We start from the raw sequence: 16,489 nt of genomic DNA, 5'->3' as shown, positions 1-16,489 counted from the left end.
GTCAGGAGTCCAATAAGGGATATTAACATCTAGTTCTCTATAAAGTCCTATATTAACATCTAGGCAGCAGGTCAGGAGTCCAATAAGGGATATTAACATCTAGTCCTCTATAAAGTCCTATATTAACATCTAGGCATCAGGTCAGCAGTCCAATAAGGGATATTAACATCTAGTCCTCTATAAAGTCCTATATTAACATCTAGGCAGCAGGTCAGCAGTCCAATAAGGGATATTAACATCTAGTCCTCTATAAAGTCCTATATTAACATCTAGGCAGCAGGTCAGAAGTCCAATAAGGGATATTAACATCTAATCCTCTATAAAGTTCTATATTAACATCTAGGCAGCAGGTCAGGAGTCCAATAAGGGATATTAACATCTAGTCCTCTATAAAGTCCGATATTAACATCTAGGCAGCAGGTCAGCAGTCCAATAAGGGATATTAACATCTAGTTCTCTATAAAGTCCTATATTAACATCTAGGCAGCAGGTCAGGAGTCCAATAAGGGATATTAACATCTTGTCCCCTATAAAGTCCTATATTAACATCTAGGCAGCAGGTCAGGAGTCCAATAAGGGATATAAACATCTAGTCCTCTATAAAGTCCTATATTAACATCTAGGCAGCAGGTCAGGAGTCCAATAAGGGATATTAACATCTAGTCCTCTATAAAGTCCTATATTAACATCTAGGCAGCAGGTCAGGAGTCCAATAAGGGATATTAACATCTAGTTCTCTATAAAGTCCTATATTAACATCTAGGCAGCAGGTCAGGAGTCCAATAAGGAATATTAACATCTAGTCCTCTATAAAGTCCTATATTAACATCTAGGCAGCAGGTCAGGAGTCCAATGAGGGATATTAACATCTAGTCCTCTATAAAGTCCTATATTAACATCTAGGCAGCAGGTCAGCAGTCCAATAAGGGATATTAACATCTAGTTCTCTATAAAGTCCTATATTAACATCTAGGCAGCAGGTCAGCAGTCCAATAAGGGATATTAACATCTAGTTCTCTATAAAGTCCTATATTAACATCTAGGCAGCAGGTCAGCAGTCCAATAAGGGATATTAACATCTAGTTCTCTATAAAGTCCTATATTAACATCTAGGCAGCAGGTCAGGAGTCCAATAAGGGATATTATCATCTAGTCCTCTATAAAGTCCTATATTAACATCTAGGCAGCAGGTCAGCAGTCCAATAAGGGATATTAACATCTAGTTCTCTATAAAGTCCTATATTAACATCTAGGCAGCAGGTCAGCAGTCCAATAAGGGATATTAACATCTAGTTCTCTATAAAGTCCTATATTAACATCTAGGCAGCAGGTCAGCAGTCCAATAAGGGATATTAACATCTAGTTCTCTATAAAGTCCTATATTAACATCTAGGCAGCAGGTCAGGAGTCCAATAAGGGATATTAACATCTAGTTCTCTATAAAGTCCTATATTAACATCTAGGCAGCAGGTCAGCAGTCCAATAAGGGATATTAACATCTAGTTCTCTATAAAGTCCTATATTAACATCTAGGCAGCAGGTCAGCAGTCCAATAAGGGATATTAACATCTAGATCTCTATAAAGTCCTATATTAACATCTAGGCAGCAGGTCAGCAGTCCAATAAGGGATATTAACATCTAGTTCTCTATAAAGTCCTATATTAACATCTAGGCAGCAGGTCAGGAGTCCAATAAGGTATATTAACATCTAGTCCTCTATAAAGTCCTATATTAACATCTAGGCCGCAGGTCAGAGTCCAATAAGGGATATTAACATCTAGTCCTCTATAAAGTCCTATATTAACATCTAGGCAGCAGGTCAGCAGTCCAATAAGGGATATTAACATCTAGTTCTCTATAAAGTCCTATATTAACATCTAGGCAGCAGGTCAGCAATCCAATAAGGGATATTAACATCTAGTTCTCTATAAAGTCCTATATTAACATCTAGGCAGCAGGTCAGGAGTCCAATAAGGGATATTAACATCTAGTCCTCTATAAAGTCCTATATTAACATCTAGGCAGCAGGTCAGGAGTCCAATAAGGGATATTAACATCTAGTCCTCTATAAAGTTCTATATTAACATCCAGGCAGCAGGTCAGGAGTCCAATAATGGATATTAACATCTAGTCCTCTATAAAGTCCTATATTAACATCTAAGCAGCAGGTCAGGAGTCCAATAAGGGATATTAACATCTAGTTCTCTATAAAGTCCTATATTAACATCTAGGCAGCAGGTCAGCAGTCCAATAAGGGATATTAACATCTAGTCCTCTATAAAGTCCTATATTAACATCAAGGCAGCAGGTCAGGAGTCCAATAAGGGATATTAACATCTAGTTCTCTATAAAGTCCTATATTAACATCTAGGCAGCAGGTCAGGAGTCCAATAAGGGATATTAACATCTAGTCCTCTATAAAGTCCTATATTAACATCTAGGCAGCAGGTCAGGAGTCCAATAAGGGATATTAACATCTAGTTCTCTATAAAGTCCTATATTAACATCTAGGCAGCAGGTCAGGAGTCCAATAAGGGATATTAACATCTAGTCCTCTATAAAGTCCTATATTAACATCTAGGCAGCAGGTCAGGAGTCCAATAAGGGATATTAACATCTAGTTCTCTATTAAGTCCTATATTAACATCTAGGCAGCAGGTCAGGAGTCCAATAAGGGATATTAACATCTAGTCCTCTATAAAGTCCTATATTAACATCTAGGCAGCAGGTCAGGAGTCCAATAAGGGATATTAACATCTAGTTCTCTATAAAGTCCTATATTAACATCTAGGCAGCAGATCAGGAGTCCAATAAGGGATATTAACATCTAGTCCTCTATAAAGTCCTATATTAACATCTAGGCAGCAGGTCAGGAGTCCAATAAGGGATATTAACATCTAGTCCTCTATAAAGTCCTATATTAACATCTAGGCAGCAGGTCAGGAGTCCAATAAGGGATATTAACATCTAGTCCTCTATAAAGTCCTATATTAACATCTAGGCAGCAGGTCAACAGTCCAATAAGGGATATTAACATCTAGTCCTCTATAAAGTCCTATATTAACATCTAGGCAGCAGGTCAGCAGTCCAATAAGGGATATTAACATCTAGTTCTCTATAAAGTCCTATATTAACATCTAGGCAGCAGGTCAGCAGTCCAATAAGGGATATTAACATCTAGTTCTCTATAAAGTCCTATATTAACATCTAGGCAGCAGGTCAGCAGTCCAATAAGGGATATTAACATCTAGTTCTCTATAAAGTCCTATATTAACATCAGGGCAGCAGGTCAGCAGTCCAATAAGGGATATTAACATCTAGTTCTCTATAAAGTCCTATATTAACATCTAGGCAGCAGGTCAGGAGTCCAATAAGGGATATTAACATCTAATCTTCTATAAAGTTCTATATTAACATCTAGGCAGCAGGTCAGGAGTCCAATAAGGGATATTAACATCTAGTCCTCTATAAAGTCCTATATTAACATCTAGGCAGCAGGTCAGGAGTCCAATAAGGGATATTAACATCTAGTCCTCTATAAAGTCCTATATTAACATCTAGGCAGCAGGTCAGGAGTCCAATAAGGGATATTAACATCTAGTCCTCTATAAAGTCCTATATTAACATCTAGGCAGCAGTCAGCAGTCCAATAAGGGATATTAACATCTAGTCCTCTATAAAGTCCTATATTAACATCTAGGCAGCAGGTCAGCAGTCCAATAAGGGATATTAACATCTAGTTCTCTATAAAGTCCTATATTAACATCTAGGCAGCAGGTCAGGAGTCCAATAAGGGATATTAACATCTAGTCCTCTATAAAGTCCTATATTAACATCTAGGCAGCAGGTCAGGAGTCCAATAAGGGATATTAACATCTAGTCCTCTATAAAGTCCTATATTAACATCTAGGCAGCAGGTCAGGAGTCCAATAAGGGATATTAACATCTAGTTCTCTATAAAGTCCTATATTAACATCTAGGCAGCAGGTCAGGAGTCCAATAAGGGATATTAACATCTAGTCCTCTATAAAGTCATATATTAACATCTAGGCAGCAGGTCAGGAGTCCAATAAGGGATATTAACATCTAGTTCTCTATAAAGTCCTATATTAACATCTAGGCAGCAGGTCAGGAGTCCAATAAGGGATATTAACATCTGGTCCTCTATAAAGTCCTATATTAACATCTAGGCAGCAGGTCAGGAGTCCAATAAGGGATATTAACATCTAGTTCTCTATAAAGTCCTATATTAACATCTAGGCAGCAGGTCAGGAGTCCAATAAGGGATATTAACATCTAGTCCTCTATAAAGTCCTATATTAACATCTAGGCAGCAGGTCAGGAGTCCAATAAGGGATATTAACATCTAGTTCTCTATAAAGTCCTATATTAACATCTAGGCAGCAGGTCAGGAGTCCAATAAGGGATATTAACATCTCGTCCTCTATAAAGTCCTATGTTAACATCTAGGCAGCAGGTCAGGAGTCCAATAAGGGATATTAACATCTAGTCCTCTATAAAGTCCTATATTAACATCTAGGCAGCAGGTCAGGAGTCCAATAAGGGATATTAACATCTAGTTCTCTATAAAGTCCTATATTAACATCTAGGCAGCAGGTCAGGAGTCCAATAAGGGATATTAACATCTAGTCCTCTATAAAGTCCTATATTAACATCTAGGCAGCAGGTCAGGAGTCCAATAAGGGATATTAACATCTAGTTCTCTATAAAGTCCTATATTAACATCTAGGCAGCAGGTCAGGAGTCCAATAAGGGATATTAACATCTAGTCCTCTATAAAGTCCTATATTAACATCTAGGCAGCAGGTCAGGAGTCCAATAAGGGATATTAACATCTAGTTCTCTATAAAGTCCTATATTAACATCTAGGCAGCAGGTCAGGAGTCCAATAAGGGATATTAACATCTAGTCCTCTATAAAGTCCTATATTAACATCTAGGCAGCAGGTCAGGAGTCCAATAAGGGATATTAACATCTAGTTCTCTATAAAGTCCTATATTAACATGTAGGCAGCAGGTCAGGAGTCCAATAAGGGATATTAACATCTAGTCCTCTATAAAGTCCTATATTAACATCTAGGCAGCAGGTCAGGAGTCCAATAAGGGATATTAACATCTAGTCCTCTATAAAGTCCTATATTAACATCTAGGCAGCAGGTCAGGAGTCCAATAAGGGATAGTCCTCTATCAAGTCCTGTATTAATACTTCTGAGTATTCCATCACACTCCCATAGACGTGTCACTCATGTTCATTCACTTCCGGGATTTTCGAATTAAAAGAATTGAGACTGAGGAAATTGACAAATCACACCTGAAATAATCCTGACTCTAAGAAATGTATATTTTGAAGTTACCTGATGTCAATTGCCAGTCGATTTCGAGGAGTGAAGCTCCTGATCATCCGCCGCCGACCCGGTCCACGTCCACAGGACCCACCTCCTGGCCGTCAATCAAAGGCTGACTTCCGCTGCTCTGACCCGGCAGTGATCGGGGCCACGGGGCGCTTGGGATTGTAGTCTGGCTCTCTGAGGCTGACGCCGCTTTTTTCTCGAGTTGGCCGCCATGGGGAAATCATTCGCCAACTTCATGTGCAAAAAGGATTTCCATCCGGCTTCGAAGTCCAACATCAAAAAAGTAAGTGGGGTCGTGGACGGAGGCGCGGTGTGGGGCCGGGGCCGGGGTCGGGGCCGGGGTCGGGGTCGGGGCCGGGGTCGGGGTCGGGGCCCCGGTCCGGGTGAAGGCCGACCGTCGCTCACCTGCGGCTGTTGGGGACCCAGATGACGTGGTCCCTGAACATCCCTCAGCGACAACACGGTGGAGGAGCGGCCTGAGGACCCCAGAGCCTCCCGAGACCCAACTATCTCATCGGTATCAACGCAGAGATGGGCCTTGGTCTCTGTGCCCCTTTAAAAAGTATCGTTGTAAGTTTATTTCAGAACAGGGTAACTTTTATAAACTTCAGCATCTCTCTGCAAACTAGAAATGGATGGTGCAATTTTACAAATGTAGCCCTTTGGTCAGTGTTTCCATTCGCCGAAACACACGAATGATCCCCCTGCCTCATCTGTGCAACAATCTCTGGGTTTTACCTCCAAATCTTGGGGGGTGGGGGGAACAAATCATCTTCCATCCCAATGGAAGAGATATTTACGCCGGCGAATGATGTGCTCGTAAGAAGAGATTTGTTCAACCAATGAGCTTCCTTTTGGGGCTTTATGAAAAATGGGAAGTGGTGGTTTTGGAAATATTTACGAAAAGGGATCAAGTTTATAAGTTTGGTTCATTCAGCTCATTAGGTTTAAATTAGCAATAATGGCTATCTTGAAAGGGTTTTTGTGTAGTTGCCTCCACCTTCAGCCTTACAAGACGCTTCACATGAGTGTTTTTTAAACTAAAATTGACAGTAGTTGGCCAAAAGCTTATTCAAAGAGATGAGTTTTAAGGAGCACCTTTAAAGGAGAAAAAATATGTTGGGGGGAGGGGGGAGAATTCCACAGCTAAGTTATGAAACAATTAAAATTGAAATGAATTTGAAAGGCCATGGATTGGAGGACATTGAAGAGGGGTGAAACCATGGTTTAAAAAATTCTTGCTCTCTCCCCCCCCCCCCCCCCCACCCCACCCATACCACTTGGTTCATAGGAGTCTGTAAAATTATAAATTATTGCTAATCCATGATAGTCACAAGTAATAGTAGCTATTTATTGTTTCTTTGGTGCTTCAATCTTTTATGAGGATCATATTTGGGCAGACTATTACAGAGGACTCTTTGGGACAGGATTTATGAGCACTTTATGGGAAGCATGGAGAGTCAGCGTGGCTTTGAGAGGCAGGTCATGTCTCACAGGCTTATTTGAGTTTTTCAAGAAGGTGACAAATGAAGGGAAGGCAGTGGATATGGTGCATCAGGAATTTAGTAAGGCATTTGACAAGGTGCTCATGTAGACATTCATGCAACATGGGATCCAAAGAATCTTGCCTGCTTGGTTTTAGAATTAGCTTGTATTCTGCCAGATCAGTGACTTGTGGTGTTCTCTAGGGATCTGATCTGGGACCCCTGCTGTTGTGATTTTTATAAAATGAATTGGAGGGGTGGGTCAGTAGGTTTGCAAATAGTACAAAGGTTGGATCTGTTGTGGATAGTTCAGAAGATTGTTGTCGATTACAACAGAATTTAGATAGGATACTGGAGGTGGCAGATGGAGTTCAATCCTGGTAAGTGTGAAGTGAAGCACTTTGGAAGGTTGAACTTGAACAATTATTAACAGTGTGGAGGAACAGATCTTGGGGTCCACGTCCATAGATCTTTCAAGGTTAATGTGCTGGTGATGGAGTGGTCAGAAGGCGTATGGTGTAATGTGTTTGGCCTTTTTTAGTCAGGGGATTGAGTTCAAGAACAGTTGTGTTGTGGCTCTATAAAATTCAAGTTAGAACCATACTAGTTCTGGTCATCTCAGTAGATGGTTTAGAAAGGGTGAGGAAATTTACCAGTATATTGCCTGCATTGAAGAACATATCTTATGAAGCAAGGTTGACAGAGCTAGGGATTTTCTCTTGAGAGTGACAAAGGAAGAAAGGTGACTTAATCGAGGTATGTAAGAGTATGAGGGGCTTGGATACGGTGAACAGCCAGAACCCTTTTCCTTAGATGCAAATAGCAAAGGACATCTGTTTAAGGTGAGTGGAGGAAAGTTAAGAGGTAAGATTTTTTTTTCTCAGAGGGTGCCTGTGTGTTGCTGAGGGTGATGATGGAGGCTGGTGTAATAGTGATATTTAAATGACTCAGAAAGGCCTGTGGATGTAATAAACATTGAGGGTTATGGGTGTGAGGTAGATTGTGGTGGAGTCGGTTTACATTGGTCGGCACAACATCATGGGCTGAAGGGCCTGTTCTGTGCTCTAATCTTCTGTGTTCTATATTGATCGAGTAAATATGAGAACATATTTGGGGAAGGACTGGATAGAGAGGAAGGAGAAGCTCATCATGCAGCAAATCACACACTAATAATGATCTTGAAATGCAGCAAGCACTTCACAAATGTAGAAAACCAGTATGAGTAACCTTCTGACTGTATTAAGGTGCTGCGTATTCAAAATCTTTAATATTTTGTCATGCAGGGAATTAGAAATATGCCAGAACCCATACCTGAAATTTTAACGTGTTATACATATCAGGCGTGCAAGCCATTGAAAAAAGGAATAGTCTAACTCCGAGGGCCCATCTTTTGACCGAGTATTTGGCACCTTAAACATGTCTCCTTTTTGCTTGAATCTCTGAACTTCAGTCTGATTAGAGCAAACTGTGGTATTTACTATATTAAAGGCACAAATAATTGCACTCTTTTTTTTAAAAAAGAATACACATAGCTCTTTCAGAGAACAGGCACCCCTGACTTGGTACAGAAAGAAAGATGGCCATTTATGCTCTTCCAGTACCCTCCATAAAATGTACCGGTGGCAGTAGGACAATTGGGTGTAATTATCTGGCATGGGTTCATGGGCTAGAGGGGTCTGATGCTGTGCTGTTGACTAAATTTAAATGTTTGGAATAAAAACTTTTTTTCCTTTATTTCCCCCTGTGCTCCACAGTTTTAAATTCAGATTTATTGTCACTATGTATATGACATCACAATTTGTAATCAAACAATTCACATGTGAATAAAGTGCACATTTCAGATTTCATTTAAGATTATTTGAAAACATTTTGGTTTGACCATGTAGAAATTACAGCACTTTTTATACATAGTTCCACCATTTCAGGGCACCGTAATGTTTGGGACATTTGGCTTCAAAGGTGTTTGATTACTTATTTGTATTTAATTGCTTCATTGGTGCAGTTATAAAACAGCTCGACTTGCTTGAAAGCTTTTTTTAATTTTATTTTTCATTTGCATCAATACGTACATATAAATTCTTCATCAAATGACAAAACAATATAATAAAAATGATATATAAATTTTTCTTTTTTTCCCCCTCCCTCCCCAAAGAAAAAGAAGAGAAGAATAAAAGAGAAAACACCTGAATTTATTTATCATTCACTGTTCATATATTCCTAACATATTATTCTATTCTATACATATTAATTGGAAGGAGTGGGTGTTTTGGATGATATGGATGGACTCTTATTTATCAAATCCATATATGGTTTCAAAATTATATAAAAATTCTCAGGTTGATTCCTTAAATTATAAGTAATCTTTTGCAATGGTATACAATTTTGAATTTCTGAATGTCACCTAATCAACCGTATAAAATTATCTGACTTCTATGTTACTGCCACACATTTCCATGCCACCATTTTTGCTACACTCAAAAAATTTTCATTCATATTTGTCTAACTTCAATTTAGTATCAATGTCCTATAAATCACCAAGCAAAAATATTCTGGGATCTTTTGGTATCTATCTTCATAATTTGTCCCAATAATATATTCAAATCTTCCCAAAATTTTCCCACTTTTTCCACTAAACCAAACTGCATGTAATAAGGTTCCTGTTTCTTTGTTATATCTAAAACATTTGTCAGAACAATTTGAATTGAGTCCATGTAACTTATACGGAGTGTAGTATAGTGTATAATTTGTGTTTATATTTTAAAAAATTATATTGTACCATTTGAGAGCTAACATTAATTGTATTAGTTACACTCTCCTGGCACAATCTTGACCAGGTCTCATCATGAATTTGTATATTTAAATCTTTTTTTTTTCCTTTTTTTTACTTAAATGGTTCCTTTTTCTGCATTGTCTTGTAATTGTATATACATATTAGAAATAAATTTCTCAATAAATGTATGAATTATTAAATACTCAAATGAGCTCTGTTCCGGAAGTCTAAAATTTGCATCTAATTTCTTTTTTAAATATGATTAAAGCTGATAGTATGGAAAAAGTAGTTTTATTTGGTATATTGTATTTCTCTTTCATTTGTTCAAAAGTCAAGAAAAAAGAACCTAAGAAACAATCTTTTATCCTCTTTACCCCATTATTGTGCCAGATATCAAAGAAAGGATTATTTAAAATAAAAAGAATAAGTGGATTCTGCTTTAACATCATCTTGGTTATTTGGTAGTTCTTAATTCCTCTTTGTATATGAATTTCATTCCATATCTTGATTAAATGTTTTAAAATTGGTACTCCTTTCAAAAGATCTTTGTTCTATTTATACAAAAAATGTTTTGGATTAGTTTCTTCTATATTATTCATTTCATTATGTACTCACGCTATCTTCTCCCCAATTTGATGTAGGAGGATGGAAATCTTAATTGAGCTGCTTTATAATAATTTTAAAAATTTGGCACCTGGAATCCTCCCTGATCAAATTTCCAAGTTAATTTTTCCAAAGCTATCCTTGGCATTTTATCACGCCAAATAAATTTTCTTAAACTTTTATTTAATTCTTGAAAAACTTCATTGGTATAGGAATGGGTAATGACTGAAATAAATATTACAACCTCGGAAAAATATTCATCGTTATACAATTTACCATTCCTATTAAAGTTATTGGTAAATCTTCCTATCTCTTTAAATCTTCATAAATTTTTTTTGTAATGGTAGATAATTCAATTTAAATAAATTATTTAATTTTCTATCAATAGTAATTCCTAAATATTTAATTGCTTCCTTTTGTCGCTTAAACTTCACCACCTGCTTACTTAACATATAGTCTCCTTCATTCATGGGCATCACTTCACTCTTTCCTACATTGACTTTATAACCAGATATTAAACCATATTCTGCCAATCGTACATTTATTTTCTTCAATTATATTTTTGGTTCAAGCTAATATACTCGATCTTCTATCGTAAAACCCTGAATCTCATTATCTCATCTTATCATTTCTGCCAATTGACCACTGTTGCCAATGGTGATAATGGGCATCGAGATAATGGGTCGAGATGACCACTTGTAAGCTTTAGATTGCCTTTGGATTCTGTAATTGATTTTTCAACACGTTGTGCCACTGAAAGTCAAAGAAGCCATTATGAGACTGAGAAACAGTAGGAGACATTGCCCAAACTTTAGGATTACCAAAATCAACTGTGTATGGAACAGCATTAAGAAGAAAGAGCGAACAGGCAAGCTCAGTAATCGAAGGGACTGGTCGGACAAGGAAAACTTCTACTGCTGATGACAGACGAATTCACATCTTAATGAAGAAAAGTCCCCACACTCCTGTCCAACAGATCAGAAATGCTCTTCAGGAGGCAGGTGAGGATGGGCCAATCTGGCAACTGAATACTTCATGAACAGAAATTCAGAGGCTACACTGCAAGATGCAAACAACTCATTAGCCACAGAAACACGGTGGCCAGATTGCAGTTTACCAAGAAGTATTTAAAAGAGCCTGCAGAATTCTGGGAAAAAGTCTTGTGGACAGATGAGACCAAGATTAACCTGTATGGGAGTGATGGCAAAAGCCAAGTGGAAGTGTAAAGGAACAGCCCAAGATCCAAACCATGCATCTCATTTGTGAATCGTTGGTAGGGGTGTTATGGCCGGGCCACGTATAGCTGCCACAGGTACTGGTGCACTTAAGTAAAAACACAATGCAGGAGAAACTTAGCAGGTCAGATAATGTTGCAATAATGATATTTTGGTCTTCATCAAGGAATGGAAAAATGTTGGCAGGTGTCTGAGCAAAGGAATACTAGAGGGGGGAGAGGAGAGCAGATTAGCAGAAACTAGAAAAGTCCATGTTAATGACATCTGACTGAAGAGTGCCCAGACAGAAAATTAGGTATTGTTCCTCCAATTTGCGGATGGTCTTGGTGGGATACTACACAAGACCATTGACAGGCATGTGAGTATGGGAGTGTGACGCAGAACTGAAATGGTTGGCTACTGGGAGGTCTCTGTCACTGGTGCGGGTGGGGCAAAGGTGCTCTGTGAAGTGATCTCCCAGTCTGCAGATATAGAGAAGGCCACAAACGGAGCACCAGATGCAGTAAATCAGTCCTGTGGATACACAAGTGAAGTGTTTCTTCACTTGAAAGGCCTGTTTGGGGGACCCGGACTGTGGTGTGAGGAGGAGGTGTGGGTGCAAGGATAGCACCTCCTGCAGCCACAGGGCAAAGTGCCGGGGAGGGAAGGTGGAGAGATTGATAGGAAGGGATGGGTGCACGAGGGAGTCACAGAGAGGAACCTGTTGAGTTTTTCTAGCATTGTGTTTTTACTTCAATCATGGTGTCTACAGATTTTTGTGTTTTACTACTATCTGCTCACATTTGAGCCAATACCTCCAAACACATTGAATGATGCTTCATTTGTGAGCAAGACAATGATCCCAAACATACTGCTAAAGCAACAAAGAAGTTTTTCAAAGTTTAAAAACTGGAAAATTCTTGGAATGGCCAAGTCAGTTACTCAATCTAAATCCAATTGAACATGCCTTCCATATGCTGAAGAAAAATCTTAAGGAGACAAGCTTCTGAAACAAGCAGGAGCTGAAAATGGCTGCAGTAGAAGCCATGTGGTGATGTCTATGAATCACTGACCTCAAACAATCATTGCATGCAAGAGAGATGCAACAAAGTATTAAACCTAACTACTTACTTTAATATACATACCATTGCTATGCCCCAAATATTATGGTGCCCTGAAATGAGGGGACTATATATAAATTGTGCTGTAATTTCTACATTGTTAAACAAAATGTAAACCAATACCCTTTAATAAAATCTGGAATACAGTATGCAATATAATTTTGTGAATTGTTTAATTACAAATTTAAAACTCTGGAGCACAGGCAAATAAAGGAAAAAAAATGTCTGTCCCAAACATTATGGAGGGCATTGTATGTGAGAATGGACAATGTTATTCACTCAACACTTGAAGTCCCTAAAGTTTCTTTGTGCAATCTTTTCTTTGGCTTGGCTTCGCGGACGAAGATTTATGGAGGGGTATGTCCACGTCAGCTGCAGGCTCGTTTGTGGCTGATAAGTCCGATGCGGGACAGGCAGACACGGTTGCAGCGGTTGCAAAGGAAAATTGGTTGGTTGGGGTTGGGTGTTGGGTTTTTCCTCCTTTTCTTTTGTCAGTGAGGTGGGATCTGCGGTCTTCTTCAAAGGAGGTTGCTGCCCGCTGAACTGTGAGGCGCCAAGATGCACGGTTGGAGGCGAGATCAGCCCACTGGCAGTGGTCAATGTGGCAGACCCAACTGCGCTGGGTGGGTCACGTCTCCAGAATGGAGGACCATCGCCTTCCCAAGATCGTGTTATATGGCGAGCTCTCCGCTGGCCACCGAGACAGAGGTGCACCAAAGAAGAGGTACAAGAGCTGCTTTGTGCAATAGTGTATTGTTAAAATGTCAAATTAATTTGAAGTGGCTGTCTGACTTATAACTGGAACAATTACCATTCTTGGAAAGAAGGAACCCAATAACTGAATCCAGTAGAATCCCACTCCCTTATCTTTGTTTTAAAAGGCATAAACTGTCATTAAATGTAAGCAGTATAATACTGGCTAGATGTATATGTATTTTCTTTTGAGGTATGGATGGCAGAACAAAAAATATCTTTTGAAAAAAAGAAACAAGAAGAACTCATGCAGCAGTATGTAAAAGAACAAGAAGTATATGATAACAGGTAGAAAATTTACTTTGATATTTTTGTGAAATTCTTAATTGTATAAGTTATCCTATCTATCTGCTTTGTAAATGCATGTGCATTCTTCTTTTTGCCATTCAGGATCAGGCCCTTCAGTCCACAACATCTGAGCCAACTGTGTTGCACAAATTAAACTAACCCCCCCCCCCCCCCCCCATCTGTTTGGACATGATACATACTGTATTCCTCTATTCCTTTCCTATTCATGTGTATGTCTGGAAGCTTCTAAAATGGGACTGTTGTATCTGCTTCTATCATTACCCGTGGAGGCCATTCCATGCACCTTCAACTATCATTACAGGAAAAAAATCTTGCCCCTCCAATCTTCTTTAAATTACCTCTCTCCCCTCCCCCCAACTTTAAGCACGTGTCCTTTGGTTCATAATAGTTTTGCCTCCGGAAGAAAATCTACCCTATCTTACATCTGGTCTTCCCTCGGGCTCTAATACTGATTTGTTCAGTCTCTCCCCATAACCCATATGTTCTAATTTGGGCAGCGTCATGGTCAATCTCTTCTGTACCCTTTCCAAAGCCTGCACATCCTTCCTGTTATGAGATTATCAAAATCGGACACAAATCTCCAAATGCAGCCTAATCAAAGTTTATATAGCTCCATATGTCTTCTTTAATCTCTTAGCCAATGTCCTGACTGAAGAAGGCAATCATGCCTTTTGCCGCCTTTACTTTCCTATCAACTTGCATGACCACTTTCAAGGAGCTTTGGACCTGGAGCCCCAGATCCATCTGCCCAGCAATGGTGTTACCTGTATACATTCCCCTTACATTTGTCCTCCTGAGCTACAATACCTTCCACTTGTCCAGATTAAACTTCTTCTGCCTATATCTATAACTGATCTATATCCTGCTCCATTTTTTGATCACTCTAACGGCTCCACCAGTTTTTGTCATCTCAAATTTACTAACCTACCCATCTACTTTTTCATCCAACTTATTCAGATGCATCACAAATAACAGGGGTTCCAACAGTGATTCCTGCCAAACAACACTGGACACAGGCCTCCAGCCTGAATAACACTCTTCAAGCACTATCCTCTGTCTTCTATGGGCAAGCCAGTTCCAAATCTGGATTCAATTCACCATCTCAAAATATAAGAGCCTTACCTGAAACATTGAACATTTCTCTCCAGGTATGCCTGCCTGATCTGAGACCCTCCAGCTTCTTAATTTTTTTGCACAAACACATGAGGGAGAAGGGAATAAAGGATTCCGATTTAACTGAGGAAAAAAATGGGAAGGACTTTGAGCAGAATAGAGATACCTGCATGGACTGGTTGGACAAATGACTTGCTTCTGTGTAATTTTACGTAAATGGAGATTAGGGTTAAACTATCTACAAACAATTTGGTGCTTTAAAGATTTCAAATCCATTTTAATGGTTTCCAAATTTACTTTTTATTTCAGATTACTTATGGGTGATGAACGTGTTAAGAATGGACTTAACTTTATGTATGAGGCACCTCCAGGAGCAAAGACTGGTAATGTTTTTAATTATTTCACAGATTTCATGAGAGAGACCAATCTCACTTTTTAGGTTTGAACTTTTTAATCACGGTGAAGTACTGAAAGCTAACTTAAATTTCTGTTTTTTTTTCTTCAAATGACTGACAATCAAGAGAATAAAGAGGTAAGAAAATCAAGATTTGACAAATTGGCCTACCCTTTAAATTAATGCTTGAAAATCTAGAGATATTTACAGCAAAAGTAATGAGCTGAAGTTTATGTGATTGCAGACGGAAGAAGGCGAGACCGAATACAAATTTGAATGGCAGAAAGTTGCTCCACGAGAAAAGTAAGTTTGATGTATCCTGTCCAAAGGAGCACTGAGGATAAAGCCATTTAGTTTTAAGGATGTGACAAGAATACAAGTATTTATTCATTTGTTTGAATACCAGAAGTTAAGCCACATTTTCAAATTTGTTAAGAATGTATAAATTTTGGGTTTGCCCACAGCTGATCATTTATTAATGAAAGCAGAGTTAATTGGGTACTTTGCATTCAATAGTGCAAATTGAGTACTTTATCAAAGATTGAAAAATTGTGTCCATAGATTGTGAACCACCTACTTTGATATCGTTCAGAAGCTTAGGCACACTGGTAAGTGTAATTGAGGCTTAGTGAATTGGATGTCTACATTCCTCATAATTAACTCTCTGCTTTATCCCTGAGGAATTCAAACTTGTCATCTTTGCAGTCACTCTTTATCAATTTCTTCCTCCTTGGATTTTTTTTGACCACTCTGATGATCCCTGATAGCACAAAACTGTTCTTTCTGAGCTTAGCTGGATTGATATGATGAAGTTAGGATGGTAAAGTGTGGGAAATATAGAAGGAACAAGACCCAAGTTAAAACTATCAATATATCAAACAAAATTTGTTAAAATAGCATTGGTAGTAGCAAGGAATTGTATTGGAGTGACTTGAAAATCAGACATATTGAGATATGGGAAGATGGAATGAAATTCAAAACTGTATTCCTTTAGAGAAAATTACATATAATTAGAGAAATAAATATCCCATATTTTTGTTAAGTTCTTCCAGCCTCTTAAGACCTGTGTTACCCTTCTTCCTTAAAATGAAAATAATCAGATAAAATCTTTTGAGTTCCAGTATGTTGGGGAGCGATGCTCTGGGCAATCCACGATACTACACTGTTTCTCTTTTTCTTTTTTTTACACTATGTGTAACTCTTTGAACATATTTTATTCTCTGAGGGGGAGGGAGACGAGGGGTTGAGGGAGGGAAGGGGAGCGGTTAGAACTATCATGTAACAAATTAAAATTCCTTCAATTTAAATTTTTATTGTATCATGATTAATTAAATGTAGGGAAAAAATTTTAATAAA

The 16,489-nt window shown here is 38.5% G+C and overlaps 2 protein-coding genes across 2 annotated transcripts in view; one reads left to right on the top strand and one right to left on the bottom strand.

Annotated features, from left to right (window-relative positions):
* scrn3 (secernin 3) overlaps positions 1-6,048 on the bottom strand; it is a 35,688-nt gene extending 29,640 nt beyond the window's left edge. Inside the window, exon 1 of the mRNA XM_069935757.1 lies at positions 5,376-6,048. Within this exon, the coding sequence (XP_069791858.1) occupies positions 5,376-5,422 (47 nt within the window). The 5' untranslated portion in view covers positions 5,423-6,048. The remainder of the gene's footprint in view (positions 1-5,375) is intronic.
* Positions 5,499-16,489, top strand: part of cir1 (corepressor interacting with RBPJ, CIR1) — a 47,669-nt gene continuing 36,678 nt past the window's right edge. The window contains exons 1-5 of the mRNA XM_069935758.1: positions 5,499-5,655; positions 13,511-13,605; positions 15,049-15,122; positions 15,261-15,271; positions 15,378-15,436. Coding sequence (XP_069791859.1) covers positions 5,584-5,655; positions 13,511-13,605; positions 15,049-15,122; positions 15,261-15,271; positions 15,378-15,436 — 311 coding nt within the window. The 5' untranslated portion in view covers positions 5,499-5,583. The remainder of the gene's footprint in view (positions 5,656-13,510; positions 13,606-15,048; positions 15,123-15,260; positions 15,272-15,377; positions 15,437-16,489) is intronic.

Source organism: Narcine bancroftii, chromosome 4, assembly GCF_036971445.1.
Source record: "Narcine bancroftii isolate sNarBan1 chromosome 4, sNarBan1.hap1, whole genome shotgun sequence".
Lineage (NCBI taxonomy): Eukaryota > Metazoa > Chordata > Chondrichthyes > Torpediniformes > Narcinidae > Narcine > Narcine bancroftii.
This window is presented reverse-complemented; position numbering and strand designations above follow the sequence as displayed.